Consider the following 26493-nt stretch of genomic DNA (forward strand, 5'->3'; position numbering starts at 1 on the left):
CCATCATCTCCCATTCTTTCTTTCTTTTTTTTTTTGCCATGCCTCAAAGTTTCTGGGATCTTAATTCCCTAATTAAGAATCGATCCTGGGCCCTTGGCAGTGAAAATACTGAGTCTTAACCACTGGACAGCCAGAGAATTCCCCCATCTCCCGTTCTAAGTCCTCATCTCTGAGGATGGGTAGTAATAGAACTCGGTTTTAGAGCTGTTGTTCGGATCACGGGAGTGGTTTGTGCAAAGTCCTTAGATGAGGTCTGGCCTGGCACACTGCTCAAAATTGTTAGCTATTATTTTAAGTAGGAAATTTGTTTATCCCTGTGGCAAGCAGCTCAAGGGGATGTCAAGACTGAAGTCAGTTTTACCCTACTGTTACCAAACCAAACTTGGTTTCTCTGGCTTTGTGCACAATAATATCAATCTACTGACGTGGAGTTGTGAAGGAAAGCGCAGGGTTTGTTGTAGGTGCCAAAACAAGGAGTGTGGAGAGCTGATGGTAAAAAAACAAAACAAAACCCTGAGCTTCCTGATGGGCTTTAGGGAAGTGTTTTTATGGGTAAAGTGAGGGACAGGGAGGCTGCAGGGTGGGTGATCAGCTTGTGCACAATATTTGATTGGTTGATGGTGAGGATATCAGTTATCAGGGTGGTGTCACAGGAATTAACATCATCAGGCTCCAGTCAGTCTGAGGGCTATGTGCTCATGGACATCATGCAGTTAGCCTCTTCCATTGGTGGGGGCTTTATATCTGTAAAACAACTCAGGAATGTGCACGAGATAAATTATCCATGTACTTCAGGGAGGAATTAAAGATTCTGTGACTGCCACATGGCTGCTTTACTGTTTAAATTGTTACCAGTTCTCTTGGCTCAACTGCTGCTTTTCTCACTACATGGTCACATACTCTTAATCAACAATTCTTTTTAAAGAAATAGTTTAATTTTTTATTCTTGGCTGTGTTGCCTCCTAAGGTTTTTTCTAGTTGCAGTGAGCAGGGGCAACTGCCGTGCATGGGCTTCTCACTGTGGTGGTTTCTCACGTTTGCAGAGCACAGGATCTGGGGCGAGAGGGCTTCAGTAGTTGCGATGTGTGGGCTCAGTAGTTTCGGCTCTCAGGCCCTAGAGCGCAGGCTCAATAGTTGCGGCATACAGGCTTAGTTGCTTTGTGGCATATGGGATTTTCCCAGGCCACGGACTGAACCCATGTCTCCTGCATCGGCAGGCAGATTCTTACCACTGAGCCACCAGGGAAACCCAATCAGTAATTCTTGAGCCAGGCTTTTGTGACTCAGGGAAGGCCTGGGAGACTATAGCTTTTCTACAAAGGAGAGGCAAGCAGAGGATATGGAGGGAGGGGTTTGTCCCAGGAAGCCCCATAGGGGGCCCCATAGACTTAGGTCCTATACATAATGAAAAATAGATTCATATTTAACCTTCCTAGAATTTGACCCAATTTTATGTCCGAAGTTTCTTGCCAGACTTTTACAATTTAATAAGACAGAGTAAGCTGTGGCTATGGTTTTTCCAGTAGTCATGTGTGGATATGAGAGTTGGACTGTGAAGAAAGTTGAGTGCCGAGGAATTGATGCTTTTGAACTGTTCTGTTGGAGAAGACTCTTGAGAGTCCCTTGAACTGCAAGGAGATCTAACCAGTCCATTCTAAAGGAGATCAGCCCTGGGTGTTCTTTGGAAGGAACGATGCTAAAGCTGAAACTCCAATACTTTGGCCACCTCATGTGAAGAGTTGACTTACTGGAAAAGACTCTGATGCTGGGAGGGATTGGGGGCAGGAGGAGAAGGGGATGACAGAGGATGAGATGGCTGGATGGCATCACTGACTTGATGGACCTGAGTTTGAGTGAACTTTGGGAGTTGGTGATGGACAGGGAGGGCTGGCATGCTGCAATTCACGGGGTCGCAAAGAGTCGGACATGACTGAGTGACTGAACTGAACTGAACTGAACTGAAGCTGTAGCTATGCAGAATCAGTATATATACATGATCAGTAAATGTATATTTTTTAGGCACATGAGCCATAGTGTATATTATGATTTACAAAGACATTAAGAAATATTCAGAGCTTATTATTCTTAATATTTGGAGCAAAATAATATGCTTATGTGGTGGGCTTAGGACTAAGGTGTTGAAAAAATGTTTTGTATGACAAAATAGTATATAGTCACTGTAGAATTTTTTAAATCTATTTATTTATTTTGGTTGTGTGGCTTGGGTTGGCTCAACCCCAACTCAAACCACCAGGGAATTCCCTGTAGGAATTTTGAAAATACAGAAAAGAAGAAAAGCCAAAATGACTTATAATCTTCAGTTAGTGTTAGTTGCTCAGTCATGTCCGACTCTTTGCAACACCATGGACTGTAGCCTGCCAGGCTTCTCTGTCCATGGAATTCTCGAAGCAAGACTACTGGAGTGAGTTGCCATTCCCTTCTCAGGGGATCTTCCTGATCCAGGGATTGAACCCTGGTCTCCTGCATTGCAGGCAGACTCTTTACCATCTGAACCACCAGGTACAATGAGTTGGTGGGGTTTAAAATGAAAAGCTTGTGACTTAAATTTGGGGAAGCATTAATCATCTTCACCTAGTTTGGGGAATAAACTTTGCATGTTGAGGCTGTAAGTTAAATTATGGTGGGTTCATCTTGACCATTCATTCTGCTGTAAATGAACTGAGCTATATTCTGGGCTCAGGGTAGCCTTCTCTTGTAAGGAACTTACATGAGGGGGAGAGGAGGAGGCCTCTGGACCTCCTGGCTCTGGTGAAGGGGTTGGATGCAAAAACCTGACAGGTTCCTCCCTTTTCTGGGATCCCACAGCCATGTCCCCCATGAGTAGCAAGGGATTGAAAATCAGAGAGTGACTTGGTTATTTCTCTCATTTTTTTGAGAAAGAGGAGAACTTTGTTTACATAAATGCTTCATCACTATATTTTCATATTTTGGCCATGCCATAGGGCATGTGGGATCTTACCCTCATTCTCTGCAGTGGGAGTGAACGCAGAGCCTTAACCACTGAACCACCAGGGAAGTCCTAAGATGATTAAGAAGACTAAAAATAGCCTTCCATCTTTGCTCCAAACGCCCTTGATCTTGACTTTGAAACCCATCAGGAGAGTTGGGTGGCTACTATATGGGCTTCTTACTAGAATTTTAATGCTAATGTTTAACAGAATTCAAGTTATCTACACAAATTAGACACACAGAGAGAGCCTGTTACAAACAGGTCCCCCTTCCCCCAACGGCTCCAAAGTAGTGGAGACAATTTGCTTGTTGATGTCACTAGTGCTGACAAGCAGGCCGCCACCTCCCTGCCTGCTCTAGGGTGTCCGTGAAACCTGACACAGTCCTCGGCTTGTCAGCTTCTGTTCTTTAGGAGAAACAGGTGGTAAAGGGAGAAAACTGGAGACAGGCCACTCCTAAAGGAATCTATTGTGTGGCAGCTCATTGCATTTTTTTTTTCTCAATGAAAAAAAACATCATTAGTTTTCCTTTTTAACTGTATCCATTGGAATTGTATTGGAAGGTTTCATTAAGGTATTCCTCAGAGTAGACTTGAATGTGGGAAGGATGAGTATTCATAAATGATAATGAACAACGACTAAGTATTAATTAGCAAATACATGTTTTAGGGACTTCTCTGGCAACCCACTCCAGTGTTCTTGCCTGGAGAATCCCAGGGACGGTGGAGCTTGATGGGCTGCCGTCTATGGGGTCGCACAGAGTCGGACACAACTGAAGCACTTAGCAGCAGCAGCAGCAGCAGCAGGAATAATTTAGGAGAAGGCAGTGGCACCCCATTCCAGTACTCTTGCCTGGAAAAATCCCATGGATGGAGGACCTGCCTGGTGGACTGCAGTCCATGGGGTCGCTAAGAGTATGACATGACTGAGTGACTTCACTTTCACTTTTCACTTTCATGCACTGGAGAAGGAAATGGCAACCCATTCCAGTGTTTTTGCCTGGAGAATCCCAGGGACGGGGGAGCCTGGTGACTACCGTCTATGGGATCGCACAGAGTCCGACACAACTGAAGCGACTTAGCAGTAGCAGCTGGCACTGCAGTGATTGAAATACCTCTCTGCTAACGCTGGGAGCGCTGGTTCCAGCCCTGGTTGGGGAACCAAGATCACACGTGCCATGCGGTGTGGTCAAAAGATTAAAAAAACCCCAAACATACTTTGTACAGTAGGTGCCACTACTGAATGGCTTAATAATAAAAATCAAGCACCCTTTAAAAACATTATTTAATAACCAACCGCTACTGCTGATCCAGAAGGGATACTCTTTCTTATTAATGACAAACGTACTTTCTTGAGTAAACTTTCATCACTTGTTCCTTTTTTTTTTCACTCAGCGAAATTTATCTGAAGCAAAAATATAATAAAGCAAGACCTATGTAATGCAGAATTAAAGTGGAGATTCATTAAAGCGGACTCCACTTGAAGGTCATTTAATTTTTTAATGTCATAAAATTTTAAATTAAGGAAGCCCGTCTTTATTTATTTAAAGGCTTCTGTGGCTGTTCTGACCCTTCCTTGTGCGTTTGCCAAAAGCCCTGTAAACAAAGCCTCCTCTGGGACAGAGGTGGTTATCTGGGCTTTTCCAGCTCCTTCCCTTCTCTTCGCCACCCTCCGCCCCGGGCCCCGCCTTCCTCCGCCCCGGGCATCTCCGCGCAGGCCTCTGATTGGTGCAGAGCGCAGCCTTGCCTTTTAGGGACAGTTGTCGGGCTTTTAAAGTGGTAAGGGAAAGGGTGCAGCGGCTGCTTTTATCAACCAATCAACTGTTTTCTTGCCAGATCCCCAAATATTCCCGGGCCAATGGAGGGGAGAGCCCAGGATGCCCGGGAGAGGCCGGGCTTAAGTTGAGCCGAGAGGCAGGCGCTCAGACAGCCCTGGGGCCCCGCCAGCCCCCATCTGGCACTTGTCTGTGTCGCTGTCAGAATCTGTCTAGCTCCGCGTTCCCTCGCAGGGGTGTGTTGGGGGGAGTCCTCATTCCGACTCTCAAAATGGTTATCAAAGTGTTTGTTGCCACATCATCTGGGTCCATAGCGGTAGGTGTCTGATGGAATTCGGGGGGGTTTTCTTCTCGTCCTCTTTTCTGAAAAACTCAGACTTGGAAGTAGAAGCAGCGGGTATGGCCCAGCGCTGGGCTTACATTTCTTTTTGAGGCGTGTGTGAGTAAGCCTGCGAGCCCTTTGCTCTCTGCTTTGATCTGAATGGTGCAGAAGTGTGTAAAATGTGTGATCTGGGGCAGCTGTGTGTGGAAGGGGATTCGAGGAAAGGGGGTGTGCTGGATGCTAAGACTTTTAATGTGTGATTTGTGTCTATTGTGTCGCATCTTTGATAGAATCAGAGGCGTGTTTTTTTTTTTTTTTTTTGGTGGAATGTTTCTGCCATTCATCCTGTGAGACTTAGACAAATCTAATATTGCAAGTAAATGACACTTTATGTAACAACATTTTTAGCGTATGATGGGCCAGATTACTAAAATGACCCCTGGTTGCACTGACTTGTGTATGTGGTGTAATCCTAAGGAAAGTGTAAATTCAGCATGTGTAATACTATTATTTGAGGGTAATGATGTCACAGTGAAAAAAACAAACATCTCTGAGGCTACAGATTTAAATGCTCTAGGAATCCAAACAGACCAAAAATAGGTGCTTAATCTGATTTCCTTGGGACAAGGCTGGGAGTCACCCAGCCATCTCTTTAAGTCCAGCCTTCGTTTTGTGCCTTAAGAAATAGGGGTAAGGGAGGGACTCATTTTATCCTTGGAAATGATTCAGGCTTTGATATTAGACTTGAACCTGCAGTGTCTGTCTGGGACTGATATTTGGACCAGCATTTTAGCATCTGCGAGGCTGTGGAGAGAAAACAGTTTTATTAGTCCTGAGAGGTGAAGAGCAGCACAGGGGCTGTTTCCTTTTATATCTGATTCCTGGAACTTCTCGGGTTGCAGCTTGGATTTCAGTGGTCCCTCAGCCAAGATGACACCCTAGGTGAGTGACTGGCCCAGGGAACAATCCTAACAGCAGCTACTGAATGCCTTTCCCCCTCCCCTACCACTCACCTCCAGCCCTGAAAGTTCACACCATTTCCAGAGAGGACAAGAGGAAAACCTGAGAAAAGAGCCTGGTCCTTCCTTCTGACACAACTTTTAATGATCTGCTGAGCATCTTTCATGATGTTCTAATTTTATGAAAAAACTCCAAATGTAAAACTGCAAAGTCTTTTACGACTGTTGATGACCTCATAAACTTTGATCTACAAAAAGCACATTTTTGGATTGCTTAGATTAAAAAAAATTATTTTTTTTAAAGAAAATGGCTTTCATCATGGAAAAATGGCTTTCATTGTGGGCTTCACATAAGCTGTTGACACACTCATTGCTGGAAACTTTTACTGCTAACCTGTCAATCTTCTATATATTCCATAGATCAGGTCTGAGTGACCCTAGACATCCTTACGGAGAAGGCGATGGCAGCCCACTCCAGTACTCTTGCCTGGAAAATCCCATGGAAGGAGGAGCCTGGTGGGCTGCAGTCCATGGGGTCGCTAAGAGTCGGACACGACTGAGTGACTTCCCTTTCACGTTTCACTATCATGCATTGGAGAAGGAAATGGCAACCCACTCCAGTGTTCTTGCCTGGAGAATCCCAGGGATGGGGGAGCCTGGTAGGAGGCTGTCTATGGGGTTGCACAGAGTCGGACATGACTGAAGCAACTTAGCAGCAGCAGACATCCTTAACAAAGACAATGAACAAACAGGTCCTTTCTTAGGATTTTCTGATTTCCTATGTTCTTGAAATTTGGGAACATGATTTAATTGGCCTGGGAGGATCTGGAGGGGTACTGTTTGTTCCAAGATCTTGAAAAATCCAAGTTCATTTTGCTGCTGTAAGCAAATGTTTTGGTGCCACGTGGGATGATGTGACCTTGAGAAAGTTATTTCACCTTGCTAAGCCTCAATTTCCTTGTCTGTAAAATGAGGATAAGAATAGAACTCAACTCAACTTGCTTAGGAAGTAAGTTAAGAGTGAGGGTCAGTAAGCAAGGGTCAGTAAGTAAGGGTCAGTAAGCCAAGAGTGCCCAGCATGGTGTCAAGTGCTTAATAAATATTATCATTATTAGTTAATGCTATAATTATCAGCTATTAATATTATAATTGTTATAGTTATTGGATATTATAATTATTAATGTTAAATGTTAATAATTATTAGTAATTGTTAATATTATTGTCATTGTTATAATTATTAGTTAATATTAGAAGGTCTTCATCTATGATGATGTTCAGAATAATTATCTCAAGCCACATAAATTGAAGAATTTCTGTCTTATCATAAAGAATAAGAACAGATTATTCCTACGGTGTCTGTGCTAATGATTTTTCCTGGTTGAGGGAGTTTCACCCGGAAGTTTCTTTGCAGGACAACTCAGAGCAGCTGCCAGCGCTTATGCTGTGTGGATGGTGGTTGGTCTACAAAACTTTTGCTCCTTATTTCTTTAGTCTATATGCTTTAAAAATAGGTTCTTGCCTGTGACATCATCAGAGAGAGCATTATGACTTCTGTTGGATGAATGAAATAAATGAAAAAGGAAAATACTGATTGTAATCTCTTGATGAAGATTACATATGCAGTTGTATATTACATCTCTGTTTTAACAGTTGATGCCAAACTGTGGTTCCATGTTTTACTACTTTAGAGATAGATGTGGGTGAAGAGACCCTGGGAGCAGGAAAATGTTGTGTCTTTGTGTCTAACCATCCCTTCATCCTGAAGGCCATTGCTGCAAGAGTCTGAAGACAAAAGGAGAGAGATCAGTCCTCCTTTTTTTCAAGATGCACAGCCCCTGAGCCACCATCATTAAGGACAAACGAATGGTGGCTCCTGGATTTCTTTAGTCCTTTTTCCAGTCTTGGGCTTTCCTGGTGGCTCAGATAGTAAAGAATCTTCCCACAATGCAGGAGACCCAGATTCTCTCCCTGGGTTGGAAGATCCCCTGGAGAAGGGAATGGCTATCATTCCAGTCTTCTTGCCTGGAGAATTTCATGGACAGAGGAGCCTGGTGGGCTACAGTCCACGGGGTCGCAAAAGAGTAAGACAGTTGAGTGACTAAACTTATCACTTCATAGAGGGAAAAACATAGCTCTTGAATTGATGACTCTGGGTGTGACTCTTGGAAAATTCTTTAATTCACTGCACCTCAGTTTTGTTATCTTAAGATGGTGATCAGAATTCTTGCCTGGTGTGGCAGTCAGGACGAGACAATGAGGTAACAGTGTGCTGGGTGCCTGACTGTGCAGTTACTTGAATTGTGGTGCAAAATGCTTTTCCATGCATTCCTCAGTTCTCACCAGCCCTGGGAGAAAGGCAGCGTTCTATCCATTTTGCAGATGGGGTGATGGACAAGCAGAGCTTCTGCTCAGATAACAACCTTCCCGGCCAGGATGGACCCGCAGGTCTCTTGTCACCTAGATGCGGCATGCTTTATATTACAGTGCTGCTGCTGCTGCTGCGAAGTCGCTTCAGCCGTGCCCGACTCTGTGTGACCCCATAGACAGCAGCCCACAAGGCTCCGCCATCCCTGGGATTCTCCAGGCAAGAACACTGGAGTGGGTTGCCATTTCCTTCTCCAATGCATGAAAAGTGAAAGTGAAGTCACTGAGTTGTGTCCCACTCTCAGCAACCCCATGGACTGCAGACCACCAGGCTCCTCCATCCATGGGATTTTCTAGGCAAGAGTACTCGAGTGGGGTGCCACTGCCTTCTCCAGTCACCTCTTTTGGAGAGGTTTCTAACTGTACAAGACAATAAGTGGGAGGTGCCAAGCGAGTGACCCAAAGATCCCTCTGATGCATCACAGTTGCCAACAGTGGCCGGTGACTTCAGGACCCTGAATGACACTTTCTTTTTATCTTTTGATTTATTTTATTGAGGTAGAGTTGATTTACCATGTTGTGTTAATTTTTGCTGTATAGCAAAGTGATTCAGTTATATATTCATATATGTTCTTTTTCAGATCTGTTTCCATTATGATTTATCACAGGATATTGACTATGGTTCTCTGTGCTATATAGTCGGGCCTTGTTTATCCATTCTGTATACAATCATTTGCATCTGCTAATCCCAAATTCCCACTCCATCTCTCCCACACCCTTCTCCCCTTTGGCAACCACAAAACTGTTCTCTTTGAGAATGACACTTTCTTATGAGTCAATGTAACAGGATAAGAAAACAGAGCTTTCTGAGCTTGCACCGAGGTCCTGAAGGCTCCAAGTGACACAGACCCTGAGGACCCCAGACCCTCCAGGGGGGCTGCTCAGAAGGATGAGGCAGCCTTGGCCGTGGCACCCTGGAGAGGGGAGAAAGTGTGAGGCATGCAAGGAGAAGTGTGTCTGTGGTGAGGACTGTTGAGGGGCTCTGCGCCACCCCTCCCCTTGAAGCCATGAAGGGGAGGTCCCCTCTGGGGGCTGATGTTGTGTCCCTGGGGTCAGCTTGGGAGGCCATGTGGAGAAAAGCTGTACATTGACTGCAAGGAGTAGGGAGTGTGTAGGGGGTTCCTTGAACAAGGGTCCACCAAGGGGGTGTTGTAGGAGAGTGCACCCACACTCAAATGAGTATCAGAGTGTGGGCAAAGGCCACATGCCAGCCAGGTGAAGTCACGTGCTCACCCCTCCCTCTGGGCTCATCCTAAGACCCTTCTCCAGCCCCCAGCAGAAGTCAAGTGCTCCAGACAGCTAGGAGAGCAATGCTTTTGACCCATTTTAAGTGATTGGTGTTTGGGAAGTCCAGGATGGCAGATTTTATTTTTCTTCTCTTTTTTTGAATGAGGTGCTGAGAGAGAAACTTTAACGCAATATCATGCTCCCAACAGTCAGTCAACTTTCTGTAGATGTTATTGCTTGTCTTGAGAGGGATAATAGTTAACAGATCGTCCCCTCCTGTTTTCTCCATTTTTCTTTGACTTTCCAGAAGAGAAAAAATAAGTCAGGACTTGGGAAAATGTTCTCCATCTATTTAGAAATTGTGGAATAAAATATCCTTTTCCATCCCACCTCAAGTCCTGAGGCATGATTTTTTAAGTTCTTCTTTTTTATAATTGACATGTAGTTGATTTACAATGTTGTGTTAGTTTCAAGTGTGTTGTATAGTGATTCAGTTAAGTCCTGAGGCATTATTAATAGAGATGGGACTCTCGTCCGTGGGGAGGTGGACTTCAGCCAGGCTGAAGGTGTTTGAGGAGCAAGGAAGAAGGGTTTGAACAGAATAGAGAATGTTGCCTTCTGAGTATTTAACTAAAAGGAAAGCTACCTGAAGTGAGGATGTCTCTACTCTTTGAAACAGCAAAGTTATCTCTGAAAATAACTAAAGGAGTAAGTAATTTATAAAGTGACATAAGTAATTATGAACAGGTTGGAGAGCATGTAGAGAAAACATGATTAATTAAAGTAATTTAGTCCAACAACCTGTTGTCATGTCTGGTGGGATTTTCTGATATTCGGAAACTCCGCCGTGAAGCCCGGGAATACGGAGTCCAGTAGAAAGACCAGGAGGTTTGGGATTCCCCTAGCGTAGCCTTGGGGAAGCTCACCCTGGTGGGGAGGTAAGCAGTCTGTCCATTGGTTCTGAGAGATGTGACTCTCAGGAATGTGCCCAAGTGCTTATGCCAGATTCTTAAGGGACCTTCCATCCTTCTATTCCTTTCTGTATGACTTCTGTTTTTATTTTTTGTCTACGCTTGCCCCAAACTGAAATAGATCCCTTGGCCTGAGTCTTATGGATTAAATGTTGTATTGTAGCTAAGAGCAGCCTTTAATTTATTGACCTAATGCTTTTAGTTGCTTTATCTTTGTTATGTTGATGATACAAATGTTAATTAAAAAAATGTATGATTAACATTTATATATGGGTATATGTAATTTATATACAAAAATTTATATATTATTTATATTTAGGTGAGTATTACATGCTCAGTCATGTCCAGCTCTTTGTAACTCCATGGACTGTAGCCTGCCAGGCTCCTCTGCCCTTGGGATTCTCCGGGCAAGAATACTAGAGTGGGTCACCATTCCCTTCTCCAGAGGACCTTCCTAACCCAGGTCTCCTGCATTGCAGTCAGATTCTTTACCATCTAAGCCACTAGGGAAGCCCATAATTTATATTCACTGTGCATTAATTAAAATTACAAAACAGTAATTTATATTAATTAAATTATTAAACAGTAACATTATACTTATAATTAATATGCTATGTGAGTGAGTGAAGTCGCTCAGTCGTGTCTGACTCTTTGCGACCCCATGGACTCTAGCCTGCCAGGCTCCTCAGTCCATGGGATTTTCCATGCAAGAATAGTGGAGTGGGTTGCCATTTCCTTTTCCAGGGGATCTTTCCGACTCAGGGATCGAACCCGGGTCTCCGACATTGTAGATAGACGCTTTACTGTCTGAGCTTATATCTATATATAATCAAGTCACCACCCAAACCAAATTACATAGGGTTTGTTTTTGGTGGTGATTTGATTCTAGGGCATAAGCATCCATGTGTATCTTTCTTTACCTTACCTTAGGAAAGAACCTCTACACAAAAGTCATTGCTATAATCAATCATTTTGGCAAAAATGAATAAAATAAGAATTCTGGGGAGGTGTATAAATCTCTGAAAGCTCAGTTGGTAAAGAATCCGCCTGCAGTGCAGGAGACCCTGGTTCGATTCCTGGGTCGGGAAGATCCCCTGGAGAAGGGAAAGGCTACCTATTCCAATATTATGCTACCCATTCCAGTATTCTTGGGCTTCCCTGGTGGCTCCGCTGGTAAAGAATCCACCTGCAATGTGGGAGACCTGGGTTCGATCCCTGGGTTGGGAAGATCCCCTAGAGAAGGGAAAGGCTATCTATTCCAGTATTCTGGCCTGGAGAATTCCATGGACTATACAGTCCATGGGCTTGCAAAAAGTTGGACATGACTGAGTGACTTTCAGTGACTTTTATAAATCGATAAAGATTTATATCGAATGATTTGGGTTTAAACAAAAAAGGATTTGAATCTAGATGTTGGGTTTAGGATTGGCATGTACCTTTTCAGCGTTTGGAATCCTCAGCATCTAGTCCTTCTGCTGATAAAGAAGTTACATGAAAATGACAAGGGGACTCATCCTAGAAAACATTCTTAATGACTATTTTCATTGTGAGGCAATATTCCATTCAGAGGACTTAAAATTAAGACATTGGATATTTTTATGTCAAAGAAGATACTAATGTAAACTTTCAGTTTTAAGAAAGGACCATATTGTACCTCTTTATCATCTGTACAATTTTTTTTTTTTTACCCAAATAACATCTTGTGAATCTATTCATGTGAAGAGCTTGGCACCATGTCTTGTGCAGAGTAGAGAATTAATAAGTGAGTACTGATTGGTTTATGCTATTGATCATTCTGAAGTTTCTCCCAGAGTTCTTACAATGTGGTCCACAGTCTGCTGTAAGTTGTTTACCAGTGTTTATAAAAAAGACTGGTGGTCCAGTGGGTAAGACTCCATGCTTCCAAGGCAGCAGGTGCAGGTTTGATCCCTGGTCAGGGAACTAAGATCCCACATGCCCTCAGTCAAAAAAAAAAAAAGAAAAAAAAAAGGCATCATGCATTCTGGGAGTGAATTCCTTGATTGAAGAGAGAAAAATTATGACTGAAGAGAGAAAATTGTAATTGTTTCAGGGGTAGGAGTGCTAAGATGGCCACATTCACAAAGAAATGTCATTGGTAGAATACAGTCCCTGCTTGTGAACCACGTGTAGAGAAAAGGGCATCTGGGTTTTCTCTTAGGTGTGGCTGCACTTTGATTCTACTTAAAGAGTTGGATGTGAGTAGAAAACAATTATTTAACTGCATTACTCTCTTACGTGCCAGGAGAAATATCCACCAGCTCTTCTAGTTTTTTTCCTGCTCTTCCTTTTCCAATAATCTCCATGTGGACTTCTCTGTTTCCTGTGTTATTTCTAAAGCTACTTTTGTTCAGCATGACTCATGTTCCCATTTTCATAACTGTGAATAGTGCCTTTTAGTGTGAGTGTACTTGGTATTTAAGTTTCATAGTAAATTGTGTTTTTTTCCTTCTTTCTATCATCTTGCTCTTTGTAACCAATCCCTATTTAATTTTTGGCTTTAAAGCTTAGCAGAGAATTAAACGTATTTTGAAGACCTCAAATAAAAGCTATGATGATTGTGTCTCTATTCCTATTCGGTTGACTATATCATGATTTAAACATTGATGAGATTAAAATTTCAGAATTTAAATGATTTTTCTGTTGATACTATGGAATGAAGAAGTGTGATTGTGTGATTTTTCTTGTTTAAATACTTAGCAAAGTTATTGGTATTGTATGGTATAGTTGGAGAACGGGTTTTTACAAAGCAGTCTAACGGTAATCTTTTTCTTCTCATGACTAGATTAGGAAGAAACAGCAAGAAGTTGTGGGCTTTTTGGAAGCTAATAAAATTGATTTTAAGGAGTTCGATATTGCTGGAGATGAAGACAACAGGAAGTGGATGAGAGAAAATGTTCCTGGAGAGAAGAAACCTCAGAATGGGATTCCGCTGCCTCCTCAGATCTTTAACGAGGAGCAGTATTGTGGGGTGAGATTTAGTTTCTCTGAAAATTCTTCTGCAACTGTGTTTATCAGAGATTGTTTAAGCAGATACGCTTTGAGGTAGCGTTTACATTTGTTGACATTTTTCAGCTTGTGGTCCATTTCTACCATTTGATACCTGGATGGTCAGATCCATGGTGAAGAATAAATAGTTAAGATTTAAGAAATGATAGAAACAATAAAATGATGATTCAGAAGTTCTTGGGATTCCTTTAGGTTTTTTTAATTTTATTTTGAAGAGAGGAGGCCACTTGTTCAGGCAAAATAAGCGTTGAGTTGAAAAGACATTCTGTTCAACCTGGTAGGGTACACATACCTGCATCCACGGGTACACGTTCACCTTTGTAAAGAATGATTTGCAGAAGTCAAGTTTTGTGTGAAAGTGAAAGCGTTAGTCCCTCAGTCATGTTCAACTCTTTGTGATCCTGTGGCCTGTAGCCTGCCAGGCTCCTTTGTCCATGGAATTCTCCAGGCAAGAATACCAGAGTGGATTTCCCTTTCCTTCTCCAGGGGGTCTTCCCAACCTAAGATCGAACCTGGGTCTCCTGCGTTTCAGGCAGAAAGTTTTGTGTAAATGCATCTAAATAGCTAAAAAACTGTTCTGGACACCCTTCCTTCTTGTGAGGACACAATAAGAAGATGGCCATTTATGAACCAGACAGGGGCTTACTCACCAGACAATGAATCTGCTGACACCTTCATCTTGGACTTCCAGCCTCCAGATCTGTGAGAAATAAATGTCTGTTATTTGTAAACCACCAAAAACAAAACAAAACCAACAAAAACTCTTCTGGGCATTTAACTTTAATAGCAATTTTATTTTGTACATTTAGTCATTCATTTTATCACAAAATCATTTTTTCCTCAGGGTTTGTAGATTCTGCTTGATAAATCAAATTGTTGAAAAGAAACATTTAAAAGCTCAAAGGACTTTGGAGCACGAGAACCGGAGTTAGCTTTGGGGGATCATCTAAGTCTTCCAGGCCATTTTTCAGACTTGGCCATCATGCTTCTGGAAGGCAGAGGGAACTAATTACACAGAGCTGTGCTGTTTCTGGAGGTTGAAGCCTGGCATAGGATTCTTTCACTCACTTCTTCTCTTTTATAAAAAATTAATTATTTATTAAAAATTATAAGCAATTTTTATTTTGTTTTGCTTCACCACATGGCATGTGGGATCATAATTCCTCGGCCAGGAATCAAACCTTTGCCCTTTGCCTTGGAAGCATGGAGTCTTTACCACTAGACTGCCAGGGAGGTCACCACCTTTCTCCTTGCTATACAAAACTGCTGGCCCTTTAGCTCAGCTTCTCTTTGTTATTATGTTTCTCACCTAAAGCAAGTGTCATCAAACTACAGCCCAAGTGCCACAGCCTGCAGCTATCTGTTTTGGTGAAATTTTATTGAACATGCCTGCACTAATTCACCACCTAGTGCCTATGGCTAATTTTGCATGATGGCAGATAGTAAAGTAATGCTCAAAATTCTCCAAGCCAGGCTTCAGCAATACGTGAACCATGAACTTCCAGATGTTCAAGCTGGTTTTAGAAAAGGCAGAGGAACCAGAGATCAAACTGCCAACATTCCCTGGATCATCGAAAAAGCAAGAGAGTTCCAGAAAAAGATCTATTTCTGCTTTATTGACTATGCCAAAGCCTTTGACTGTGTGGATCACAATAAACTGTGGAAAATTCTGAAAGAGATGGGAATACCAGACCACCTGATCTGCCTCTTGAGAAACCTATATGCAGGTCAGGAAACAACAGTTAGAACTGGACGTGGAACAACAGACTGGTTCCAAATAAGAAAAGGGGTCCGTCAAGGCTGTATACTGTCACCCTGCTTATTTAACTTATACGCAGAGTACATCATGAGAAACACTGGACTGGAAGAAGCACAAGCTGGAATCAAGATTGCCGGCAGAAATATCAATAACCCCAGATATGCAGATGATACCACCCTTATGGCAGAAAGTGAAGAGAAACTAAAAAGCCTCTTGATGAAAGTGAAAGAGGAGAGTGAAAAGTTGGCTTAAAGCTCAACATTCAGAAAACGAAGATCATGGCATCTGGTCCCATCACTGCATGGGAAATAGATGGGGAAACAGTGAAAACAGTGTCAGACTTTATTTTTTTGGGCTCCAGAATCACTGCAGATGGTGACTGCAGCCATGAAATTAAAAGACCCTTACTCCTTGGAAGGAAAGTTATGACCAACATAGATAGCATATTGAAAAGCAGAGACATTACTTTGCTAACAAAGGTCTGTCTAGTCAGGGCTATGGTTTTTCCAGTGGTCATGTATGGATGTGAGAGTTGGATTGTGAAGAAAGCCGAGTGCCGAAGAATTGATGCTTTTGAACTGTGGTGTTGGAGAAGACTCTTTCAGAGTCCCTTGGACTGCAAGGAGATCCAACCAGTCCATCTTAAAGGAGATCAGTCCTGGGTGTTCATTGGAAGGACTGATGCTGAAGCTGAAACTCCAATACTTTGGCCACCTCATGAGAAGAGTTGACTCATTGGCAAAGACCCTGATGCTGGGAGGGATTGAGGGCAAGAGGAGAAGGGGATGACAGAGGATGAGATGGCTGGATGGCATCACGGACTCGATGGACATGAGTTTGAGTGAACTCCGGGAGTTGGTGATGAACAGGGAGGCCTGGCGTGCTGTGATTCATGGATTCAAAGAGTCAGACACGACTGAGAGACTGAACTGAACTGAACTGAGAGCTGAGCAGTTGCAACAGAGCCCATCTGACCCGCAAAGCCAGAAACATTGAGATTTACTATCTTTTCTGGTGGTTCAGATAGTAAAGAATCTGCCTGCAAAGTAGGAGATCCAGGTTTGATCCCTGAGTCAGGAAGGTCCCCTGGAGAAGTAACTGGCAACCCACTACAGTATTCTTACCTGGAGAATCCCATGGGCAGAGGAGCCTGGCGGGCTATAGTCCATGTGGTCTCAGAGTCAGACACGACTGAGTGACTAGATGACATGACGTGACATTTACAGAAAGGCTTTCAGACTTCTCATTTGAAGCATGAATTGTTCTGCTGTTCGGGGTTCATATTACTTTCTTAGGACTGTATGTTTGTGTCCCCCTAAATTTGTATGTTGAAGTTCTAAGGCCCAGGGTGATGGTATTTGAAGAAGGGATCTTTGGGAGGTGACTAGGATCAGATGAAGTCCTGTGGGTGGGGCCTTCATGGTGGGATTAGTTCCCTTATGGGAGGAGGAAGAGAAAGAGACCCCTTTCTCTTCACCCTGTGATCACACAGCCAGAGGCAACTGTCTATGAGCCAGGAAGAGAGCAGTACTCAATGACGCTGCATCCAGAATACATTTCTGTTAGCAAGCCACCCAGCATATGGTATTTTGTTATGGCATCCCCAGCTGATGGCTATAGTGCTTTAAAACAACAGAAATTTATTCTTTCACAGTTCTAGAGGCTAGAAGTTTTAAATCAAGGAGTCAGTAGGGTTGGTTTGTGCTGCAGGCTCTAAGCAAAAATCTGTTTGATGGGTCTCTCCTGGCTTCTGGTGGCCGCCAGCCATCTCTGACATTCCTCCACTTGTTGACACATCCTGTCCATCTCTGCCTCCATCTTTACATGGCCTTCTTCTTGGGGTCTCTCTGTGTCTTCACATGGCTTTTGTATAGGGACAAAAGTCATTGGAATAGGGTCCACCCTAGTCCAGCATGGCCTCATCATAAAAAACTACATCTGTGAATGTAAAAAGAGAAAGTGTTAGTTGCTCAGTCATGCCTGACTCTTTTTGACCCCAGGGATTATAGCCCACCAGGCTTCTCTGACCATGGGATTCTCCAGGCAAGAATATGGAGTGGGTAGTCATTCCCTTCTCCGTGGGATCTTCCTGACCCAGGGATTGAACCCAGGTCTCCTGCATTGCAAGTGGGTTCTTTACCATCTGAGCCACCATGGAAGCCAATATCCCAATTGCCAAATAAGGTCATTTTCTGAGATTCTGGGTGGACATGGCTTTTGATGGGGAAGTACAGGCTGTGTAAATTTACATGGCTGTGTTAGGCTTCTTCAGAGGCTTAACTTAAAGACCTGTGGATGTGAGAGTGTTTTCAAACAGGTTTAAGGTGTTGAACAATTATTTAGTGGAACCTATGGCCAGTCCCTTGGACTGCAAGGAGATCAAACCAGTCAATCCTAAAGGAAATTAACCCTAAATATTCATTGGAAAGACTGATGCTGAAGCTCCAATACTTTGGCCACCTGATACAAAGAGCTGACTCACTGGAAAAGACCCTAATGCTGGGAGAGACTGAAGGCAATAGGAGCAGGGGGTGGCAGAGGATGAGAGGTTAGATAGCATCAATGACTCTGTGGACATGAATTTGAGCAAACTCCAGGAGATAGTGGAGGACAGAGGAGCCTGGTGTGCTGTAGTTCATGTGTTCACAAGGAGTTGGACATGATTTGGTGACTAAACAAGGAACAGTGGTCCAGTCCAACTCTCTTATGATTGAAGCTGGGGCTTCCCAGAGTGAGGAAAGTATTTCCTTGGTGAGGGAGGGTCCCTCCCCTGTACACCACACTCCTCTCCCCACACCCTCCAGACTGCTTGGCTTCCGGGCATCTCTCCAACCTGACCTGAATTTCTAAGAATTGTGGCTTTTATTAGATAAGGAAAGGGAGAAAAAGGCTTCTTGGGGTGGGGGGCAATGGTGATGGTCAATTTTTATTTGTTTAGAAATTAAAATTTTATTTATTTATTTGTCTGCACTGGGTCTTAGTTGCAGCATGGGGGACCTTTGTTGAGTCATGAGGGATCTTTCATTGTGGTGCACGGGCTCTCTAGTTGTGGTGTGAGGACTGAGTAGTTGAAGTGTGTGGGCTCAGTTACCTCGTGGCATGTGGGATCTTAATTTCCCAACCAGCGGTCCAACCCACAGTTTCTGCATTGCAAGGTGGATTCTTAACTACTGGGCCACCAGAAAAGTTTGTATAAAATTTTTTTAATAATTGAAAAATGAGTCTGTGCACACAGAAAAATTAAAATGGTTCCAGAGTTGTCCACAGTGGAGATGATTCTTCCTCCCATTTTAGACCCCTCTAGTTCCTTTTTCTGAGGTGGGCCAACCTTATGAGCCCACCACCTGGGAAGTTACACCTGGCCCCACTCAAGAGAGCACTCTGCTTGTTTTAACACACTACTGTTGCTGTCTTGAAATTGATAATGATTTTTGAAAAAGGATTGCCTTGTTTTTGTCAGTTTATTTTTATCACTTTATTTGCACTGGGCCCTGCAAATTATGTAGCTGTCCTGCTTTGACCCTCAAATGTTGGCAATTTCTTGTATGGCCTTCCATGAATTTTGTATGTGTATTAACCATTGTTAATCACTTAAAAAATGGGAATAAACTCTATACACTTTGTTCTTTTCACTTAATAACTGTATCTCAGAGCTGTATATAATAACTGTATTGCAGAGCTGCACATATTCTTTTTAAAAAGCTTTTTAAAATTTTATATTGGAGTATATAGTGTGTTAGTTGCTCAGTTGTGCCTGACTCTTCGCGACCTCATGGCCTGTAGCCAGCCAGGCTCCTTTGTCCATGGGATTCTCCAGGCAAGGATACTAGAGCGGGTTGCCATTTCCTTCTCCAGGGGATCTGCCTGACCCAGGAATTGAACCCATGTCTCCCGCTTTGCAGGCAGATTTTTTTTTTTTTTTTTTAAAACCACTGAGCCACCATGGAAACTCAGAAGTGGGATTGGTGGGTCACATATTCTTTATTTCAATGGTTGCAAAACGTTCCATTGGATATGACATAATTAATTGGCACAGTTCTCTAACGGGAAACATTCAGGTTGTTTTCAGTTTCCCTCTGGCTCAGCCTGCGATGGAGGAGACCTGCATTCGACTCCTGGGTTAAGAAGATCCCCTGGAGAAGGAAATGGTAACCCACTCCACTATAGTTGCCTGGAAAATCCCATGGACAGAGGAACCTGGCAGGCTACAGTTTGTGGGATTGCCAAGAATCGGATAGGACAGAGTGACTTCACGTCTCTTCTAAGCTACAGACGATTCTGCAGAAGTCTCTTTACACGTACAGAACTTTGTGTTCATGCTGGGTATATATATAGGATAAATTCCTAGAAGATGTGCTGAGTTACAGCATATATGCATCTCACATTTCAATAGATATTAAATCTGGACTGTAGTTGCACCAGTTTATATTTGGGTGTGGCTGGTTTCCTGTGACTTCGACAATACTCTGTATGCAAACTTAATCAATTTGTTAAATGAAAAATGTGTTCTCACTGCTTTGACTTGGATTTCTGTCTTTATTGCAGAGGCTGAATATCTTTTCCTGTTTATAAGCTTTCTGTGTTTTTTTTTTTTTTTTTTTTTTTATGACTTTCTACTTTTTCTCTTTGGTTCCAGGTAATGTTCATTGGCTTGTGGGAATCTTTACTTGTGACGGAAAGTAGCCCTTTCACTACCATAGATGTTGCAAATATTTCCCTATGTTTCTTATTTGTCTTTTGACTTTTTGAAGTGGTTTTTTTTTGGAATGCAGGGCTTAACATTTATTTTCTGTAGACAGTTTATTAATATATTTTATAGTTCCTGCACTCTATGTCTTGTTTAGAAAATCATTCAGCACTTTAATATCATTAAAGGAATCATCTCGTTTTCTTCTAGTACTTTTCTAGTGAAAGTAGAATTTTAAATCTCTTACTTTTTCTTATTTTCACTGTCCTTTTCAGTTAAGACTAGTTACAATGGAGACGATACTGAAGTCTTTTCTTTCAACCTATGTTTATCTCAGAATAAAAATTCTGTAGTTACTTTCTGCTACAGAAATAGAACTTCAGAGGCATTTCTTATTTCATTTTACTGTCATCTAGCAATGCTTTCTGTATTAACTGTGGAAGAAGAAAAGATTTCCCAACTAAGAAAAAAGACTTCTATTTTTAAGATGTGTTTTCCTGTTATAAATACGGCTCTAATGAGATAAGCATACAAATGATTTTATGTTTAGCTGTTTTGAATTCTTTCTGCATTCAGAGAGGTATTAGTAGTTTTTCTTACTAGCAGCTTTGCTAAACTTGCTTTTCTGCAATCTGTGGATATTCCCAACGAAAGGGCATTAATGAGGCAGAGGACTTTGTTTTCAGAAAGTAGGTAAAATGACTATTTGTATTGCAGATCCCAATTTTAAAAAGAGACTCAAAGTTCTGAAGGACGTGTCAGGTTTAAAATGGCATAGTTGTTCAGTTGCTAAGTCATCTCCGACTCTTTGCATGCAACCCCATGGACTGCAGCACACCAAGCTTCCCTGTCCTTCACTATCTCCCGGAATTTGCTCCGACTCATGTCCCTTGTGTCAAGGATGCCAGCATAAATCTACTCAGTATTCTGTAATAGCCTATATGAAAAAAGAATCTGAAAAAGAATGGATATATGTCTATGTATAACTGAATCCCTTTGCTATGCACCTAAAACTAACACAGCATTGTGGATCAACTATCCTCCAATATAAAGTGAAAATTAAAAAAATAAAGTAATAAACTTGCTTGAAAAAAATAAAATGGCATAAATATGAATGGTTAACATATCTTTCCACATGATAGAAATGTGGACCATCAGAATAAGGCTATCATTTAAGCTGACTCAGTGGCCTCTGTGAATTCTCAAATGATGATGGCAGCAGCCGGAGGGGACCTCAAGGGCAAGCAGTGGCTTTCTCTGCACCAGGTCAGTGCAAGGCTGGTGTCGTGGCTGGTTCTGTGTACCATCGTGTCCCTGCCAGCCTGAACTCCTGCTGCTCTGGGCAGAACAGATGAAGATGTTATCTCGAGGGCATGGCAGACAACCTCTAGCTACAGAAAGGGGACACCACCAGGAAGCCAGGCCCAGTGGAGGCCAGGTCACCCGCCTGGCAGAAAAATACTAACAGGAAGTAGCAGACTTGTTTGCTGATGCCAAGTTGGAGTCTGTGCATTTTCACCAATGTGAGCGCTGGGGTGCCTGCCTGGTCCTGAGCACAGCTAAAAGGGTCTTCGACCATGCAGCATAAAGGCAAATATGTCTGGGGACTCAGGGCAAGAGGGGACAGGATGCCTGCCTGATTAGGGCAGGGGGAGGGTGTTTTCAACACACTGATGTTACTGAACATGCTGTTTTACTTTTTAATTTTTTTCAATATGATGGCAATTTTATTATATCTTACATATAACTTTGATAGTGTACATATCAACATAATAAAAATTATCTTTTGTTTTGCCATTATGGTTAAGTTTTCTTTGCTTTTTAAATTAATTAATTTGTCTATTTTTGGCCAAACTCAGTCTTCATTGCTGTGCACAGGCTTTCTCCAGTTGCGGCAATCAGGGGCTACCGTCTAGTTGTGGTTCACGGGCTTCTCACTGCGGTAGCTTCTCTCATTTCTGAGCACAGACTCCAGGCATGTGGGCTTCAGCAGTTGGTGGCACATAGGCTTAGTGGCTCTGCGGCATGTGGGATCTTCCCAAGTAGGAACAGGGATCCAACTGGTGTTCCCTGATTGGCAGGCAGATTTTCAAATACTGGACAACCAGGGAAGTCCTCTGTTTTTTTAAAAAAATTTTATTGAAGTGTAGTTGAGTTACAACGTTGTGTTAGTGTCTGGTATATAACAAAATGATTCAGTTATACATACATTTGTTTTCATATTCCTTTCCATTATGGTTTATCACAGGATATTGAGTATAGTTCCCTGTGCTATAACTACTACTTGACTTCTTGTTACTCATCATCTCCAGTTCTTTGCGACCCTATGGACTGTAGCCCACCGGGGTCCTCTGTCCATGAGATTCTCCAGGCAAGAATACTGGAGTGGGTTGCTATTCCCTTCTCCAGGGGATCATCCCAACTGAGGGATCGAACTGCAGGGGAATTCTTAACCACTGTGTCACCAGGAAAGCCTGAGAGAAGATGGCATCATGGATATTTGAAGCACTGGGTGACATCACCCCCATATCTCTGGTCCCTCTAAGAAGGTTTTAATATTTGTTTTTATCTGACCTCCCTCAAGGGCCTGGGAGTCAGGGCTGGGGTCAAGTGAAATGGAACCTTTGTGAGTTATAAACTCTTATCACTTTTATATTGGTAACATGTATTTTTAAATTTTATGAAAAAAAAAATGACCACAGCAGACAATTAAAAAATTTTTCCTACATAACAAAATAAACCACCAACTCTATTTCAACCCCTCTGGTACTTAAAAGTTGTTCTAAACCATGCACCCTGACTCCCTGTGGCAGTTCCATGAAGACACACAGAAGGCATCCTTTGACTGTGGCCATTAGTAAAGAGATTGTCTAGCTCTTTATGTTTGTATGTCTTCTTCTGTATATCTTTTGAATATTCTTCTATTGAGTTTTTGCCTTTTCCTTATGATGGAAGAGGGAGAAGCATAATATATTATATATACTAGTATTATACATTAGTTTAATATATATAAATACATATTAGTTATATATATATATATACATGTTTTATATATATATGTGTTGTTAAGAAGAGCAAAAAATTGTGAAATCCATCCAAAATTTAGCAAGAGATGTCTGGAGAAAATTTGCATGTTAGTGAGAGACTTTATTTTCTTGGGCTCCAAAATCACTGTGGATAGTGACTGCAGCCATGAAATTAAAAGACACTTGCTCCTTGGAAGAAAAGGTATGACAAACCTAGACAGAGTATTAAAAAGCAGAGACATTACTTTGCAACAAAGGTCCATCTAGTCAAAGCTATGGTTTTTCCCGTAGTCATGTACAGGTGTGAGAGCTGGACCATAAAGAAAGCGGAGTGCTGAAAAATTCATGTTTTTGAACTGTGGTGTTGGAGAAGACTTTGGAAATCCCTTGGGCTGCAAGGAGATCAAACAAGTCCATCCTAAAGGAAATCAGTCCTGGATATTCATTGGTAGGACTGATGCTGAAGCTGAAGCTCCAATACTTTGGCCTCCTGATTTGAAGAGCTGACTCATTGGAAAAGACCCTGATGCTGGGAAAGATTGAAGGCAAAAGGAAAAGGGGGTTGGCAGAGGATGAGATGGTTGAATAGCATCACTGACTCAATGGACATGAATTTGAGCAAATTCTAGGAGATAGTGTAGGACAGAGGAGCCTGGTATGCTGCAGTCCATGGGGTCACAAACAGGCAGACATGACTTAGTGACTCAACAACAACTTACTACTACTACTACTACTAATGCATCCTATCATGTAATCTTTAGCAACAACTAGTAAGTGTGTATTCTGGGAATCAATGAGTATTTCTAATACCAAAGACTCACTCACAGTATGTGATATTTCCCTTAAGATAAGAGGCAGCTTACACAAATGCATTCAGTACAAAAGAAGAAAATAATTACAGAGAATCAGGGTGACAGGTAGGAAAAAAGCAAAGCTTTGGATAAAATGAACACACAGGAATTACATAAGATGTTCTGCTTAACATAGGTGGCCTGTCTTTGGTTTTAAGCTCTTGACACACGTCAAAGGAGGGTAGGCAGTAGCAAGACCACATGTTTGCATGTTCAGTTCAGGCCAGACTAACCCTGTACCGGTTGAGCCTATGGCAACACTGTTGAAACTGCATTATAGCCCCAGTGATAAAGACTGGCAACAGGAAAGTGGACTGGAGGAAGATCTTTTATGTTTTAGTGATAAAAAGTGAAACTCTTCCGAGCTATTGACTAACACACTGCTGGAGAGTTGGCTTAGGGCAGGACCCACCTGGTGAAGGACTGACTTGAGTGTGGCCTGGCCTGGGTGGGGGTGGGGGGAAGGGCGGATCTTTACTGAGCTTCTGATTTCCATCTGCTGCCAGGTTTCTAATCATTCTACAGTTTTTCCCCTTTGGGCAAAATGAGCATGCTTCTAAACCCTCTATAATCTTGCAGCTCCTGGTATTGGAAGAGCCTGAGACAAGTCTAGTCCCTTGATGGTGATTTAGTCACTAAGTTGTATCTGACTCTTTGCAACTCTATGTACTGTAGCCCACCAGGCTCCTCTGTCTTTGGGATTTCCCAGGCAGGGATACTGGAGTGGGTCACCATTTCCTCGTCCAGGGGATCTTCCTGACCCAGGGATAGAACCTGGATCTCTTTCATTGCAGGTGGCTTCTTTACTGACTAGAAGCTACTATAATAACAGCACAGAAATCTTGTTTTAGTCCTGTGTTGTTTGGACCCTAATCAGGGTCTGAACCCACAGGACCAAATTATAAGGAAACCAGCTAAAGATGTGAATCTTTTAGAGAAGACTTTCCCTATGTATGTTTGAGTCTTGTCAGTAATTCCTGAGCCAGAATACTCCGTGTGTGTGTGTTCTCACTATACTATAACAGGCACAATGAAGGTGTGTAAAAACAAATGTAAACTTCATGGTTCAATTTCCCAAATTTGGGGATTTATCATCTTTGGCAAAGCGAATAAACTTTTGTGTTAGTTCCTCACTTTATGACTAATAAATAAGAAAGATTAACTTAGGTCAATGTACTGGCTCACACGTGTGCATTGGGTTTAATCATTCTTTTTCTTTGCTTCAAGGATTTTGACTCTTTCTTTTCTGCAAAAGAAGAGAATATTATTTATTCCTTCCTTGGCTTGGCTCCCCCTCCAGGCTCAAAGGTAAGCTTGAGCACCCCCATGGGGTTTGATATAGGTCATAAGTGAGGATAAGATCAGCATCCGAGAATGTTAAATAAGTAATGATCTTTAAATTAACATGTTTGTAATATACTTCTTTTTCTTATGCAGAGATATCATGCATGGGTTCTACTAAAACATATTTCAGAACTATACTTTTATTATTTTTGAGGTTTACACCCTGTTATAATAAGTTTTCAGAGAAGGCAATGGCACCCCACTCCAGTACTCTTGCCTGGAAAATTGCATGGATGGAGGAGCCTGGTGGGCTGCTGTCTATGGGGTTGCACAGAGTTAGACACGACTTAGCGACTTCACTTTCACTTTTCACTTTCATGCATTGGAGAAGGAAATGGCAACACACTCCAGTGTTCTTGCCTGGAGAATCCCAGGGATGGGGGAGCCTGGAGGGCTTCTGTCTATGGGGTCGCACAGAGTCGGACATGACTGAAGCGACTTAGCAGCAGCAGCAGCATAATACATTTTACATACTTAAGTTAAGAAATACTGCGTTCAATAATTTTAAGTGTGTTAATTGAATATGTAAAAATATAAATTCTCAGGTTATATCTATGAAATTATTTTGTTATGAATTTTTTATAACAGCTTATGTTAGTTAATTTAATAGTGATATATACTCCTCTATTATTTCTGTTTAAAATAAATTGAATTTTGCCTTTTTGCATCTGGTAAGGAGGGAAAAAGTATGATCTAGACTCATAAATAAATTTCATAAGGTTTTTTTCCCCCCTCTGGTGTTGTTTCATCTTTAATTATGTATTATATATCATTGAAATAAAGAATTATGCTAATAACACAAGTACCATGAATTTTGGTGTTTGCTGGAGATCATCGGGCTTTATTCTTTACTTTCATTGAAATCCTTACCTCCACCAAGCATCTCATACCTGATTCTCCATAGACACAAGACAAGCACACATTTATCTAATTCATTTATTTCTTAGTTAATTTGATTTGTGCCCTGCTTCATTTCAAAAGAGATTTTTGTGAAAGTTAATTCTCACACAATTAAATTCTGAGTTCCCCCCAAAGGCTTACCTTACAGAGATGGGTGTGTCTCAGAGGCATGTGGTATGCTGTCTTCCTCATGTCTACATTCTTCAGGTAATAATGCCTGAGGTCTCTTTTATGAAGTTTAACAGATTCTGTC

General features: G+C 42.1%; 1 protein-coding gene across 1 annotated transcript in view; it reads left to right on the forward strand.

The window, feature by feature from the left end:
- The window catches only part of LOC128043395 (SH3 domain-binding glutamic acid-rich protein-like), a 170458-nt gene that overhangs the window by 80900 nt on the left and 63065 nt on the right, over window positions 1-26493 (forward strand). The window contains exons 4-5 of the mRNA XM_052635738.1: window positions 13450-13635; window positions 25224-25304. Coding sequence (XP_052491698.1) covers window positions 13450-13635; window positions 25224-25304 — 267 coding nt within the window. The remainder of the gene's footprint in view (window positions 1-13449; window positions 13636-25223; window positions 25305-26493) is intronic.

Source organism: Budorcas taxicolor, chromosome 1 (assembly GCF_023091745.1).
Source record: "Budorcas taxicolor isolate Tak-1 chromosome 1, Takin1.1, whole genome shotgun sequence".
NCBI classification, from domain to species: domain Eukaryota; kingdom Metazoa; phylum Chordata; class Mammalia; order Artiodactyla; family Bovidae; genus Budorcas; species Budorcas taxicolor.